The sequence below is a fragment of the Lasioglossum baleicum genome, chromosome 9 (genome assembly GCF_051020765.1).
Source record: "Lasioglossum baleicum chromosome 9, iyLasBale1, whole genome shotgun sequence".
Lineage (NCBI taxonomy): Eukaryota > Metazoa > Arthropoda > Insecta > Hymenoptera > Halictidae > Lasioglossum > Lasioglossum baleicum.
In genome coordinates this window covers 2,966,685-2,982,147 of record NC_134937.1, presented here as the reverse complement: position 1 = coordinate 2,982,147, position 15,463 = coordinate 2,966,685, and the positions used below count along the sequence as shown (strand labels likewise).

General features: G+C 37.4%; 2 protein-coding genes across 19 annotated transcripts in view; one reads left to right on the top strand and one right to left on the bottom strand.

Moving 5' to 3' along the window:
* The first annotated feature begins 45 nt into the window (after positions 1-45).
* On the top strand, positions 46-6,816 carry LOC143211835 (mitochondrial inner membrane protease ATP23 homolog). Its single transcript, XM_076429865.1, has 5 exons — positions 46-464; positions 2,579-2,624; positions 4,574-4,655; positions 5,343-5,567; positions 6,567-6,816. Exons 1-5 carry the CDS (start codon positions 263-265, stop codon positions 6,762-6,764), a joined length of 753 nt encoding a protein of 250 aa, XP_076285980.1. The 5' UTR covers positions 46-262; the 3' UTR covers positions 6,765-6,816.
* A 1,757-nt stretch (positions 6,817-8,573) lies between these two features.
* The window catches only part of LOC143211830 (monocarboxylate transporter 9), a 187,298-nt gene continuing 180,408 nt past the window's right edge, over positions 8,574-15,463 (bottom strand). For 16 of the 18 annotated variants that reach the window (XM_076429847.1, XM_076429848.1, XM_076429852.1 and 13 more), the window contains one exon: positions 8,574-11,657. In XM_076429847.1, the coding sequence (XP_076285962.1) occupies positions 11,431-11,657 (227 nt within the window). In that variant the 3' untranslated portion in view covers positions 8,574-11,430. The remainder of the gene's footprint in view (positions 11,658-15,463) is intronic. The other 2 variants (XM_076429856.1, XM_076429858.1) reach the window with 1 other exon arrangement.

Here is a 15,463-nt window from a genome sequence, read left to right as displayed (position 1 = left end):
AACCACAGATATCAGTGTTACGAAGCCTCATCTATATTATTTAACTTATCTATGGTTGCGACCACGTGAGAATTCATTCTGATTCATTCACACATTGTTCGTATTTAGTTCGTATTACTTACAATGTATCTACGATTCTGCAAGTTTGAATAAACAATAAAAACACAATCTATAAATTAGAAGATATCGTATATTTATTTATTACTTTTCAACTGTATATCATTATCAGTCGATCATAAAAATTATATTTGTGTACATTAATATGACTGTTATAAATGAAGATAACCAAAAGGAAACAGTTTCAAATGTGAATGATGATATATTGAGAAACGAAACTGATCTTTATCCAGAAAGAAGAGGACAGAAACCTCGGAGTTGGATTAATAAAATTTTTCGTATCCAAGAACGCGAAACATTAGATAAGTTTCACTGCGAAGCGAATGTCTACAAGTGTGTGAAAGACAGTAAGTTTTTTTACAGTTTCTAACTTATGTTTTTATTCCTTTGATTGAGGGTATAGTTGATTTTCTGCCTCAATGGCCTTCAAAAGGACTCTGTTTCTAATACACAGTTTACATTTTTTTTAAATAGTCTTAATAAATGAAATTAAGCACTATTGTTTAGTATTTTTAGATATTTTTAATGGTATTTTGACTCAAATTTACATGACAATACGTGCTTTGGACCGTTTTATGCATTATGAATTATTATATATCCACAGAATGGGAAAAAATTCGTGGTATGAATGAAGTTAGAGAAACGGTGCCACTCAAAAGATGAAAATTAAGAATAACAAAATTGCATTGCCAATCTGAAATGTGTGCTTAGCTGCTGATTCGTGTTACAGATTTCATTACAGATCGTTACCATGAATGGTCTTGTACATTACACAATGTTACGCACAGATTGCTATTAATCTTTAGTTCTGTTAAATCGTTAATAGAAATTAAGTATTCATCATTAAGGCTTGTGAGCAAAAAACAAGTTTATACTGACGAATAAAGAATTCTAAACTTAATCAAATTCAGTTTATTACTTATCAGTTCAATTTATTTTAGCTTAGAGATATTAGTTAGGATGATGACTATTCTCTCACATACAAAGTCAGCTTCCATAAATTCATTTATGACAAACCACTTGCAGCGTATTCTGTAGTTTTAATTCTTCAAATCCAAGATGATTCTTCATTTATAATTAATATCCAATTGTTTACAGTGAATATTTCGATAATGAACAATGCCTGACACTTACATGATATACAAAAACAATCATAATATCGGTTTCTAGTAAAATCCATAACATCAGGTACACATCTACCAAACTAATTTGTAATTAAATCTTTCAGACCTCATTTGTACTACGAATTTTGGTTCATTCTGCGTATGGCATATAGCATACAAGATATAAAAGAACATGTGGGACATTTCTGGCAGTGATTGTACATTAGGGTGCAACGAATCATAGGGACAAGAAATTTCGTTTTTATTGTCAAGTTCTAATAGGGATAAAATTTGAATATGATTGATAAATTTTTTAAAGTGCCGCAAGCTAGTCAAACTTTATTTTTATTGATTTTACGATTATATTATTTGATTTTTTCAGTAGCTTAGCTTTTTTTTTAAGAAATACAGTTTTCTTACTCTGAGGATTGTGTGAAAAAAGTAATTTGTTAGAATGATTATTTGTGGATTAAGATAATCTCTATCTTTATCTCTATATAATAATAAAATCGTGTCTGTCTGTCTGTTTGTGACTGCATGAATTGAGGACGGCTAAACGTAGAAAGCTGGGGTTTGAAAGTTTGAACCATTAGACGCGGCGTTTCTTTGGGAAGGGTTTAGAGCAAACCGCATTCGAAAAAGTCCATTAGTTCAAAAGTTATGACGTAATTAGTGACCAAAAACGACTTTTTCGCCCCCTTTTGGGCACGTTTCTGCTTATATCTTTTGACTTATAGCACCTATATTCAATTTGAGGTATTCATTGGGAGAGAGAGAGAGGGAGGGAGAGAGAGAGTGGGAGAAAGAGAGTGTGAGGGGGAAAAAGAGAGGAGGACAGAGAGAGGGGTAGAGAGAGAGAGAGAGAAAGAGAGGGGGAGGGAGGGAGGGGGAGAGACAAGGATATGAATAAAAAAAATAAATATCACAAAAAAAGAGATTTTATCGAAATTGCCCACTGTGCGCCGTCTGCCCGGAGGGAAGGGAAATAAATCAATAAAAATATTATATTACATGAATTGTATTTGTGCTCGGTATATTATGATGTTGGACATCATTTTACATATGTCTGCTGCTACTGTCTCTTCCATGTGTCGAAAGTTTCGCCGTTTCCGTCGAAATAATTCAGCATCGCTTTCATTACTTCGTTCACTATTATCGGACCATGCCGACCTGGATACATTGCTGTATTTCATGATGTGGATGGTTCCTCGCTGTTTACTCTCTGCATTTCGCGGATCATCTCTACCTCTCGTTTCAGCAACTGTATCTCGCGCTCCGCAAGCAGTGTCCGCGCTCCCCGTACTAAAGCTTTGGAGATACTCAATTATTACTATTATGAATGAATCATTCCATTTTAGGTGCCCTGGTTAAACTTATGCTGGCTGCATTGAAAAGTTCTGGATGGTAAGTTAAATAATTTTTGAATTTCTAATTATATAACTATAGTAGTTAATGTGTGATTGGAAAGTCAGTTTTTATTAGTTTTCCCACAATGATAACGAAAGTACTACTATGTTTTAAAGTTTAAATAGGTTTTTTTTGTAATACTTCGCTATATTGGGTATTTGGTAGCAGGTGGGGGAAATGTAAGGGGCGGTTCTCCATGATAATGTAAGAGAAAAATGAAGAATTAAAATATCGTGATTCCGGTTTCGTTTTTTAATTAGTAAGAATTAAAAATCTGTGTGAATGCTGCAACCTGTCCAACAAAGGTTTCCGTTAGGTAGGTCATTGACACGGCCAACAGTCACATATCAAGTGACAGATATATGTATGTTTTCCACTTTTAAGTATCTACAAATTAATCTTGCTAATCTTGCCTACTCGTTAAAATGCACAAGGTTATTTTTAATATTCCCCCTATGGTATTAGCGAGTAGAGGGGGTCTAATATTTTTTACGATCAGCCTCACATAAATAATCTATACAGGTACATATCATACATTATAAAATTGTTTATACAGGTATATATTCATTGTGTCCATAAATAAACTTACGTAAGACCGTAGACCAGGCCTGGCCAACGCGCGGCCCGCGGGCCGCATGTGGCTCGCCGTGTTAAATTGTGCGGCCGCCAGGCGATTTTATATTTCTATTGAAACTTTTGTTTCTTGTTGTATGTATACAAAAAATATTAAATAAATTAAGTGTCATTGTTATAATGCGCAAGTGCGACTATGAACTCCAGTTCTATATTTGATATCTTTGATATAATTGAGTTACAGTGCAACAATGATATGAAATAAATTTTTGCGTCCACATCAAAATTTAATTTTTACAATACTTATATTACATTCGAGAGATATTCCAACTTAAGATGTTTTGCGCAACGAGTTGTAAGTTGTAACTGCTTTTGGATCCACATATGTTCGTGAAACATTTTTTTCAAAGATGAAATTTACGAAGAGTTCATCCCATGCTTCATTAACTGATGCCCATTTAGAGAACCAGCTAACAAAAGATGTACAACGTCGAACATAAATATAGATTTACCAAAATTAAGTGAAAGAAAGGATAAACAAATATCTCATTCAGTAAGACTCGAAAGTTAATTATATTGAATCATAGTATAACAATAAAGTTTTATTCATTTTGTATTTGTGTTACATTTTTTAAAAGCATATTTACCTAAAGTGCGGCCCGCTGTAAGGGTTAGGGTGAGCGCATACTAGAGGGTCTCGAGAAGGCCGCGGATCGTTTCGAGAAGGCAGGGGCCTTGGAGGAAGGGAGCAAGGAGTCCATGCGGCAACAAATCTCTAGCAGGTAGACGGAGAGCAAGGCTCCGCGGCCTTCTCGAGACCCTCTAGTATGCGTTCACCCTTACGCGTCATCAAAGTGGCCCGTGAAACCATTTGGGTTGGCCAGGCCTGCCGTAGACCATGGTGCCCGTGCCGTAGAGCGGACTGGTCATTAGAGAGGGGGTACTTGATTCCCCTCGATTGCTGGCGACCTGGCGACACTGGTGCTAGTTCTGGCCATGCCAGCTGTACCAGTGTCGCCAGTTGAGCTCCAAATGGAGCTCACATTCCCCTCTTTTTCCCCTTCCACTACCCCATTCCAGCACCATGCGCACACTCCAACGTCCCCCACTAAGACCGTAGACCACGGTGCCCGTGCCGTAGACTGGACTGGTCATCAGAGAGGGGATATAATTCTCCTCGATTTTCTCGACCTGACGACACTGTGTTGTACATATGTAGTAGTCAGAAGAGATTTGAATGGTGGGGACCTTACGGTTGTCGGTGGAAAATAAATTGGAACTCCCTGACGTAGTCAACCTGGACCTCTGTGTCAAATTTTGAATTGTTAATAAATAAAAAACGCCCTGTATACATATAAGAATTATGTTTCCAGTGAAATTGATCTTCGCCGACACATCTCATGTGAAGTATGCGATACGAAAGTGACCGGGGGATATGATCCAGAATTGAATCAGGTAAATTAATTTAAGTGTTCAATATATATGTTGTCATACGTCGTCTAGTTTTCGGAAGGACGGAAACCTATGCGACACCGGGTATTGACAGGCCTCAAGGCCGGGCCACGCTCGACCTCACGATACGCGATCCTAATAGCACACATGATAGGTTTTTCAGATTTTTCGGAGTGTGCAAACATGTTTAAAAAAATTGAAAATCTCCAAACATTCGAAGACAATGCATAATTTCGTATTGAAATTGTAGAGATACCAGATTTTAAAAAATTCAGTAGATAGATATTATCGAAACAAATGTTTTTAATTTACTGCATCGTTGTTAAAAAAAGTAAGAATCAATTTTTTCGATACTTGACTTTTTTTATGGTATATTATATAATATTGAATATTTCTATATTCAGAAAAATGTTGAAATATCGGCAACTTTTCGGCGATAATCGTACGCACGGCAATGGTCCTTTATTTTCATACAATCTTATGCCAATCCTATTTAGTTTTGCTTATCGAATCGGTCCACAATATTTACTGATGGGGAATAGTAAAATTATTAGTCCTGTGTGAAAATAACTGGGGTTACTCTCGCGTCTGCAGGGGTTGCCTGTTATTGAGTGGTCGAGATTAATCGAAATATTTGAAATATTCATGTCAAGTGAGATGTGTGATGTAATCATTTTTTTTTTGTTTTAGATTGTGGTCTGTCAGAATACAGCTTCGTCTAAAGGAGTAGTCCAAGGTGTTTTAAGTCACGAAATGATTCATATGTTTGATTACTGCCGTAATAATTTGGATCTGAAAAACATAGACCATGTAGCTTGCACAGAAATTAGAGCAGCCAACCTATGTCACTGTAGTTTTCTTGGTGCATGGGTCCAAGGGCTAGCTTCTCCATTTAACATTAAGGAAGCTCATCAGGTAGGTAGCACTTGCAGCATAAATTGTTATAGAATGTGTTTGTAAAGAGCTACATATTGTGACTCTGTAACGATCCGATTTTGCAATGCCCTGTTGCTCAGGAGAACCAGTTTTCGTGATAGGCGTTGATGAAATAAATAAGAGGCGAAATCGTGTATAACTAGATTTTATTGAAAAGAATACTATTCCCGCGACGAGGTGGATGGCGCGGCAGCGCCAGCTGTCGCGTCAGTGTCGGTAGCCGGCCCTGGATTCGGAAGCAAATAACAACAACTAACACTCAGCTTGCGGTTTATGCCTCGGCCAGCGTACTTATCTCTAATTTCTTAATTCTATGAACACGATAAATGATTCCGGTCCAGCCCGGACTGGCGAGGTAACGGGTCTTCGCCCTCGCTTGAGTGGCTTCGTGATTCACGTGATTCGTGATTAAGGAGTGATTAACGAAAAACACGCGTCTAGGTCGCGCTCTGATTGGTCCGTGTTTTTCGTTAATTACTCCTTAACAAAGCCGCGGAACCTCCCATTTCCGGATGTTGAAGGAATTTTGAGACACTCTGTATGTGTCGTTTGGTCACTCTCGCTTATTGTTAGACGCGGCTCGCGACATCGCATCACACTGTTCCAATCCCACTCGACAGGTTCACTTGTTTTCTTTTTAAAGCTATGTCAAGTAGTGGGTAGTGGTAGTAATGCCCTTGAGCCGCATCATAATTAAAAAGTACTATACAAAATTTCAACCCGGTATCTCGATCGGGAGGGCAGTCATGGGGCAAAATCCACAACACAACTTGTACTTTTTCGTTTTTCTAGTTATCTGGTCGAGCTCAAACTTGACAAAGTTTTGTTTTAGTTAATTGGAATAGTCCTGGGGGGTGCCGCAATAAAAATGTTGAAAAAAGTTATGTTCAAGAGTAAATGAATGCTATCCTAGTGTACATTGTTCGTATTGCCCGCTACAAATGTAATATTGAATATATTTTAATATCTGTTATCTAGAATTGCGTCAAGGACAAGGCTATTAAGTCGGTACTTGCAGTACGAAACGTTTCGGAAGATGATGCTCGAGAAGCTGTGGATCGAGTGTTCAAAAAATGCTATAATGATTTGGAACCTATTGGAAGACGACTCCGTAGGAATTCCCTGGATATGGATAAAGCGTATTTGGAAGGTCCACTGTACGGATATACAGACTAATCCATAGCAGTTAATGGCAATGTAGTGGTGCAAATAAATGTACATATTTCAATTTTTTAACATATAATTCTAAACCTATGTGAAATATTTAATATCACTATAGAACGTAATAAAGATTAGACGATTTAAATGGACTTGAGTGTATGGGAGGCGTAGATGGGGCCGCGTGGACAGTGGAATTTTCTATAGTCGAATATCTCGTTTACATTCGTTGTTTGCGCGTAGCGATGCTGAGTTTGGATAGGTGGAACTATCCTGACCAGGATATACAGTGGTATACGCACGTGACACATGAAACACTAAAACCTTAGCTTCTTTATTTAGAAGAGCGTATGGGAAAGAAAGAGACGCGGACAGTCGACGTCGCCGGCACAGTTCAAAGGCCCGCGTTGTCGCAGGTCTTCGTTGCCTTCAAAACTTTCACCGACGATTAAACCACTAAATAAAGTTGAAATTATATCGTGTTTGGTATCATTTTAATCAGAGAAACGCCAGGAATAAGTTAGTAAAAGTCCCATAAACCGATCATTAAAATTAAGAAGTTTGAGAACTCGATTCTACAGACTACGGACTTCGATAATACAGGCGACCCAGGACTTCGATGGAAGAATTACTGTAATAGTAGTGTACAATTAAGCGACTGTTCGCTAAAATTCATATAAGGATACTCCTTCATAAAGATATGAAGATTCAATCTCGACCAGCTCGAAACTCAGTCCGAGGTCCCATTTTTTGGAATGGGTGGTTTGTGGAGGGGGGGGGGGGATAACGGCAGATGCTTAAGCGTGTACTACTGTATGTCTATATGAGTTATGGTTACAGATAGTCTGTGACCTGTGATTTGGGATTCGGGACTTGACTAACGAGTCCGCAACCTCCCCCCCCCCTCTACTGCCAGCATGCCTGCCACCCACCGCCCCATGTCCCGAAACTCACAACTAGGATCCAGTCAAAGAAAAATTTGACATCATGCGTCGTCAACGTTGTACTGGCGTTGGGTCGATTAATTCCATACACCTTTTCATCGGCTTTTACATGTTAAACAATTGAATAATTCTTACGTGTCGCCTTAATTCTCTTAAGCAAAGCACAATTTAAACAGAAATATACTGAAAGATTTATATTTGTACTTTTAGATTTAGTATTCGACTAGATATATAATAATTTTCTATTACGAAATTAGTAATATTTAGAAAGTGGTTCCATTTTCCGATTTTGATGAAATTTAAACACATAGTGGGGAACTAAGTGTTTCTTAAATGGCTATTACTCCCGGAACCGAAGAGCCGTTTCTCGACCAGGAACCTTCCTGTTGGTTGGAGGGGATGAGCACTCGGACCCTGATGGCGTACATGACCCCGTCTGGGCCTTGGCTCTAGGAGTCCCTTTGCACTCGGAGCTGCTTTAACTCGAAAATTAAACATTTCTTCCGACCTGGAATAATTCTATTCTATATGAATTTTTTTCTTTTCCTTATGAATATAAAATTGATATAACACCTCATACAATACTTAAATGTTTAGTAATTGATTAGATATGTACCACCATATTTAATAATCTGAACAATATTTTAAATAATGATACAGCAATTTTTAGTGGCGAAATTTAAATGAAGCGCTTCTGAATGATAACAAGAAACACGAAGGACGAGTTAACTCGTATCCCCAGTTAGAAAGTTAATGAAAACGAGACCAGTTAGATCAGAAAGTAAGGGAGAATTACATAAAATGACGGCGACATTTGAATGATATTGTACTCCATACTTCGCATCAGGAAGAAGTCTTTTTGTTAAAAAAAAGAAAACAGACAAACCTTAAATAATTTGTGTTTTATTTCAATGTGAAGATCTGAAACTCAATTTGGATAATTCTGTACATATGTATATTAAAGAACATTAAAAGACCGTACTTGACCCTCGATATTTTGTTACTTGTTCAATCGAAAGAAAAGACGAAATGAACGCAAAACGATGGACGTAGTCACGACCACTACATTTATATTATGATTAACGATTAATAATCAGTTTAACGAAACGGAAACAACAAAAATATTCAAAGACTATATCGATGAAGGTTACAGCTCGCAAGTATCACATGGGACACGTATTTACAGTGTTTACAGACACTGATTTACAGATAGTGCATTTATCGAACAGTATTTACAGATTTCTTCAACGTTATTTTTCAAACAACATGTCAGATTATACTTATGCTTATGGGCGTACACCATCTTGTTAAGAAATCAATCACTGAGGGGAAATTCATCGAGAAACTTCCTTTACTTTAGTCAACTAACAAATCACGACTTAAGGACACCGAATGTGAATATTCTAAATTGTTATAACTAGGCTGTGGATCTTTATACAAATACAAATTTTAACAACAAATGACTAAACAAAGGAATCGAGTAATCATTCGTTTTTCTATTGAGGTAAAGGTAAAGGAATATGAAAACTAATCGCACACAAACGTGTTTAAACGATTTAAACAAATAATATTTCTGAGCCGAATTTTAAAGGATCGCTAATGTGTTATAAACGCATCAAATCCGCAGTCTAGTTATGACTTTGTAACAATATCGTGTTAAGTTGCAACAGTTGCTATATCGTAACTTTATAAGATGATGACTCAGTATAGAAATATAATAATAATATTCTCACTGATGTGTGCCATTAGGGTAAAAATTCACCCATTGTTTTACATGTTGTAAAATGTCTTTTATTTCTTAACGATTGTGTTGTAATTTGATGCAATTGTTTAACATTTGAAGTTACGAATAAAACATAAGTTATCGAGTTAACGTGGAAAACGAAATTGGATAAATATTAATCGGGAATATTTCTACAATATTTATTTGTTTAGGTGTATGCGAGGGTTAAAACTACCCCTATTCTGATTTATGAAATTGTTGGTGCGAAATTCACGCTGTTCGGTGAAGAATTATTTCGTCATATATATTCACGTTCTTGAAATAAATATTCAACGAAACCCATATTATTTCATCGATAATCATTTTAGAGCAATATTGTAGTAACACGTGAGTACAAAACTGTTCTTGAAATTTTAATATACGTTATAATTCCAATTCCATTATACAACTAATTGTAAGACGTGTCAGCGTTGAAATTCACATTTCACCTTAAAATACCGAAATTACTTTCTTGCCAACCCAATATATAGAAAGCATATATCCGTTTTTTAGAAATAACTGTTTCAGAAACTTTTGGTGATTATTTATCGTCATGTTCATCGTTGAAAATATTAATAAATATTCCATTGCTTCGTCATGTTATGTAATTTGTTTGTAATTTCTACATAGAGCATTATTTTATATCTGGTAAAGGGACAAGAGCATTTATCATTTTATTTACGACTTGAGAAAATACCATTATGTAATTCTTTTGTCATATTTGATCGAATTCATAATTTTGATCGAATATTTACTGCTGGTGAAGTAAATGTAAATTTGAAACTTTCAACGCGTTTTTCGCCAAACCATGTTTTTTAATCCGACACCCAAGAAAACTATTCAACTGTTTCACTTGAAATTTGGACGCATTGTTCCTCGCAAGATTATGTACAATGCAGCGCACGATTTTTCAAACATTTGAATTAATTGCATTTTCATAAATATGTGAAGTGTATTATTATTTAGGAAAGGCAACGTATTTCTTTGAACAACCGTGATTTCCGTAGTTTCTAAAATGATTGAAAAGTCGTACGCTGCATCGGGAACTATGTATTCTTGTAGGTATTAGGTTAACATAACAATTTGTTAATTTCTAAACTAGTTCGAACTCGCTTTAGAAAGTCACACTAGACACGCTGAGTAACATGATATACCATCGCTATTTTGTAGTTTAAAGAAATATAAAAGTATATGGTAATTTAGTTAGCTACAATTCTGCTTAATAATTACCCGAAGAGAATATGAAAAACTGACGTTTAAACTTTGTTTAAACTTACGTGATGGCGTACCCCCTTAAATCGAACGGAGGAAACTTTTACGAAATGGAACGTTTTAAAGAAAGGCAAAACACGTCGACAAAACGATGCGCGCCGTAAAAATGTTATTATTCTCTGAATGTGCGAACAGACGCCGCGCCGTTTACCATTCATTCATCATCCATCATTATCCTGAGATTCAAAATGTTTTCAACGTTCAACGATTGAAAACCAAAACGAAACTCTTCGTGAGAAAACGATGATGAAGAATCTTCCCGAAGATGAAGTCGGCTCACGAGTATCATTTCGAACTGGTGATTTTATTCGCTTGTAGATCGTAAACGAACTGATAGATCCGCTTTCGTGTTTGACATCGAAATTACACGATCGAAATTCAACATGAACGTGTTTCCGTAGTAAAAGGATGATAATTCGAGTGCGTTAACGTTTTCGTGGATTGATCACGTCGAACACACATTAATTGATCGAGCCCGCACGCGGAAATTCGCTAGATTATACTACGAAGGAACCACGAACGTCCAATGTAAAACTCTCCTAACTGTTATACAGCGGAACGCGGGATAAAGTGATGAGTTGTCGCGCGATATTCGAAACGAATAGTAGATCTGTGGATTGCAATTCCTTTTGTTTTCACTGGAAGTATTGTTGCGTAAATTCCGTTGGATCAATAGTGTATACGAAGCACACTTTTGTTACGTCGACTACAGTTTCCCTTCGTTCTGGATCGATCTCGACGAGCCTCGGCTAATATAAACGCTGTTCAAACTTGAAAATTCTTTATCGGTTTCTTCTTTCTTTGATCCATACACGCATTTACGGTACAGGCTAATTAAAGGCATCGCAAGCAACAGCACTCCGCTCAGTGCGATACAGAGACCAGCCAAGTAAAAGGACAAATCGTATTTCCCTGTGATATCGTACAGCCATCCTGAAACAGTGAAACGAAGCATTAATTTCAGAGACAAAGTTGAAAGTACTGGGCTTCAACAGAAGTAACATTGTAAAAGAATTCAATATCAACGGGCGGATGTGTGTTGAATGCTTAGGTCAAGTTAAATTTACACCGCCCAGATAGCCAAGCGATCCTCGCGCACATATCGAGCCCGGCGTGGCGGGGTCTGGTAGACGGGCCGAACGTCGCTTGAATGGGCAAAACGCACACGATGGCTATAATCTAGGGAGGGCTCTTATGACCGTGAGGGCTCGTAACGTTCCCTCGGCGCAAACCCGACACAAGCTTCCCCTCGGCCCGTCGGTCCTGATTTCTGCAAAATTTTAAGTAGGTCCGAGATTGTAAGAGGGCAGCACGGTCGCATTAATGTGGCGAATGTCGTTATGCAGGACAGGTCGCACTTAAAATTTTGCAGAAATCAGGACCGACGGGCCGCGGGGCAGCTTGTGCCGAGGGAACGTCCACGAGCCCACACGGTCATAACTGCCCTCCCCAGAATCGAGCATTTTGGCTATCTGGGCGGTAATGGCTAGTTTAACGGTAGGGGCCCTCAAACCAGTGGTGAGATATTCTGCAAAATTTCTCGCACATGCGCAGCGATTTTAACCTCGGTAAAGTACAATTCTCGATAAAATGGGGTACCTCGAACATCCCGTAAAATACTGGTCTATCCATTTCGATTGCTATTAGTATTGTTATTATAATACAATATCTATTAATGCTTAAGCGGACCTTCGAAGTGTGTCCTTAAAAAATGCAATGATTCAATTACATTATATTTAATATTATATATTTACAGTGGATAATACAAAAGTAAGTTAATACTCATTTTCAATAATGAAATCACGATAACAGTAATATTTATTCACTTATAAAAATAAACAAGTTGATTACATATTTAATGGTAATGTTGAAAACAAAATTTATCACGATAATCACAGTGATCTGAAGATTTATCAACATATTGATCTTTCTATAGTAAATATACAAAATTTGGTGTGCCAAAAATAAGTTAAAGTATCGTTTAATAACACTGTCCAACACCAAATTTGTTTCACAATTACATTGTGATGGTGGTACTTATAGGAGTTTTATGCGCTGATTGCGAATCTGCCATTAATTTTTCTCCTAGACGAACAGTTCTTGAGAAACAAGACATCGAAAAAAGAAATATTTTTCAACTTTAAACAAATATTGTGATGATATTATAAAAGATATTGAATTGTTCTTTACAGAAAAAGATTCTGTAGACTTTCCCGAATACAGTGATATCTAATACTAATACATTATGAATGTTTAAACATGTTCAAACAATCATTAAAGACGGAGAGACACCACTTTTGCAGCAACTTTTCAGGATATTTTTGAATTTATCTCAAAAAATAAGAGTTCAGTGGAAAATCAAACTATACTTCGCGATAGAGCAGACTTTTACCTTGATTACTATGTTTCACACAATTAGTGTTATTAGACTAGTATCATAGTAAGCTTATTTTTTGAAAGCGGTGTTAACTATCCAGGATAAAATTGAACTATGTAGCTCCTCCGTGGATATTAAACTTTTTCCATAATAAGCACCGGGAGGAAATGTGAAACGGTCTGGCAGAAGAAGATAACACATTTACGGATTCACGCGACATGAAGCGTCAAGATGTTCGGGTGCACAATGTATCTGTGGATCCTATCCACGACGCGTATACTTACCATCCATTAGTAAGTTATGATATTACTTCTCGAAATGTTATGGTACAGCATTTCGTTAAATTTGTCTCAACACCCGTTACACTTTTATATTAGGACCTTGAATAAGTTCTCGCTGTTTCTTCAAAGATGGCAGTAGCAGTACCCCGTTCGTGAAATTTCGAATGGTAACACACATGCAAGGCAGTAGTGTATCTAACCTTAAATTTCAGTGTATGGTAGTTCACTTTAGTGTAAACAAAGTAATTTTTTCTTAGTTCTGAAAATGTGTCTACTTTTGTGCCAAATAAAGTGTATTTGCGGGGAATTTTATTGCACTACTTTATTCAAAAGAAATCTGCAGCTGAAGCACATAGAATTCTTGTTGAGACTTATGGTGACAATGCTTTGTCGGATACGACATGCAGAGACTGGTTTCGACGCTTCAAAAATAATGATTTTGAACTTGAGGATGAAGAACGTTCTGGCGCACCGAAAAAATTTGAAGACGAAAAGTTGGAGGAATTACTCGATCAAGGCCGATGTCAGACGCTAGTAGAACTTGGAAAAACATTAAAAGTAGATGAGTCAACTGTTTCAAAACGTTTAAAAGTTTTAGGAATGATCCAGAAGCAAGGACATTGGGTACCGTATGAATTGAAGCCGAGAGACGTCGAACGGCGTTTTCTCACGTGTGAACTACTGCTTCAACGGCAGAAAAGAAAAGGCTTTTTGCACCGCATCGTGACTGGCGATGAAAAGTGGATACACCACGATAATCCAAAGCGTAGAAATTCGTGGGGTAAGCCCGGCCATGCATCAACATCGTCTGCAAAACCAAATATCCATGGTTCGAAGCACCAAACACATCTTCTAAATTTTCGTTATTGGCCCAGCTAAAAAAGTAGTCAAAATCAAGTTTTACTATTTTTTTTGCAATTCTCCGACCAAATGCATTTTTTCAAAAAATATTTTTTAGACGTCATTTACTAAACCAATTCTTCTAGCCTTGCAGAGAAATTGAAATCGTTTGGTCCATTCATAAAAAAGTTATTCTGATTTAAGGTGTGTTGAATCAGTTATGCTCCTTACTGTAAATGTAAGGCCCTATAGAAGCCCTCCACTGCAAACATATTTTAAAACTAACAGGAGCTATAGCAATCTCGATTAACTGCTCGAGGCCGTCGAATGATTGACCAAATTCCTACCCTTGGTTTGCTCTCGTGTGTATCTGCAGCCGCATGCTGCCTTATAAACAGAGAAGGAGGCTAGTATGACGTAATAATGTAAGAGTCGTATCTCACATGATTCACAATCGGGGAAGTAGCCTTGAGCAGTCAATTGAATCTGATCCGATTATAGTGGACACAGAATTCTTTTTAACGGGGTTACCATGTCGTTTTAATCTTACGTAAGACGCGTTGTATATCTCTTAATTGTCTTATCGTAATACAGGACGATAGTCCTTCAAAGTGGCTTGGAATAGTTTTCAGTCCATGTCGTATCTGTTCCTTATTACTCTTGGTCTCTGTCATTGCGTTATGCTCATTTTATACGTAACGTATTCGTGGTCTCAGAGAGCGTGGTCAGATGTAGAATTTCCCTTCGGCCGTTTCCTATAAATGTTAGTTTGTTGCCCCTACTCGCTATCACTGGTCCTGCCAAGACTATGAAGTTGTGTAACCTCTTTGGTTGGTATCACTGCATCCCCATTCCGTGTGGTGGGCATTTGCGTCGATTATGATTGTCAGATTTATTTTATTCTCCGTGCAACAGTCTACCAGCTCTTCCAGTTTGTTGATTTCTTGCTAAGGTCAACACCGTCATCAGCGAAGTTGCAGATCTTCGTATGCTTCGTTACGGAGCTCTACAGCGTCAGTTCTCCTCCGACAATCCTCTGATCGTTCTGTATCTCATTCAGAGTTCCTGCATTAGGGCTACGTCGGCTTTGCCTGCGTCGATCGCTTCCGCCAGTCTTCTCGACGTGTATGCCGAGCGATGGGGATTCACTTGAATAATCTTAGCTCGAAGCGTTTCGATTGGTCCGTGTTTTCCATTGATAACTCCTTAACAAAACCACGGAGAACATTTTCTCAAAGGAA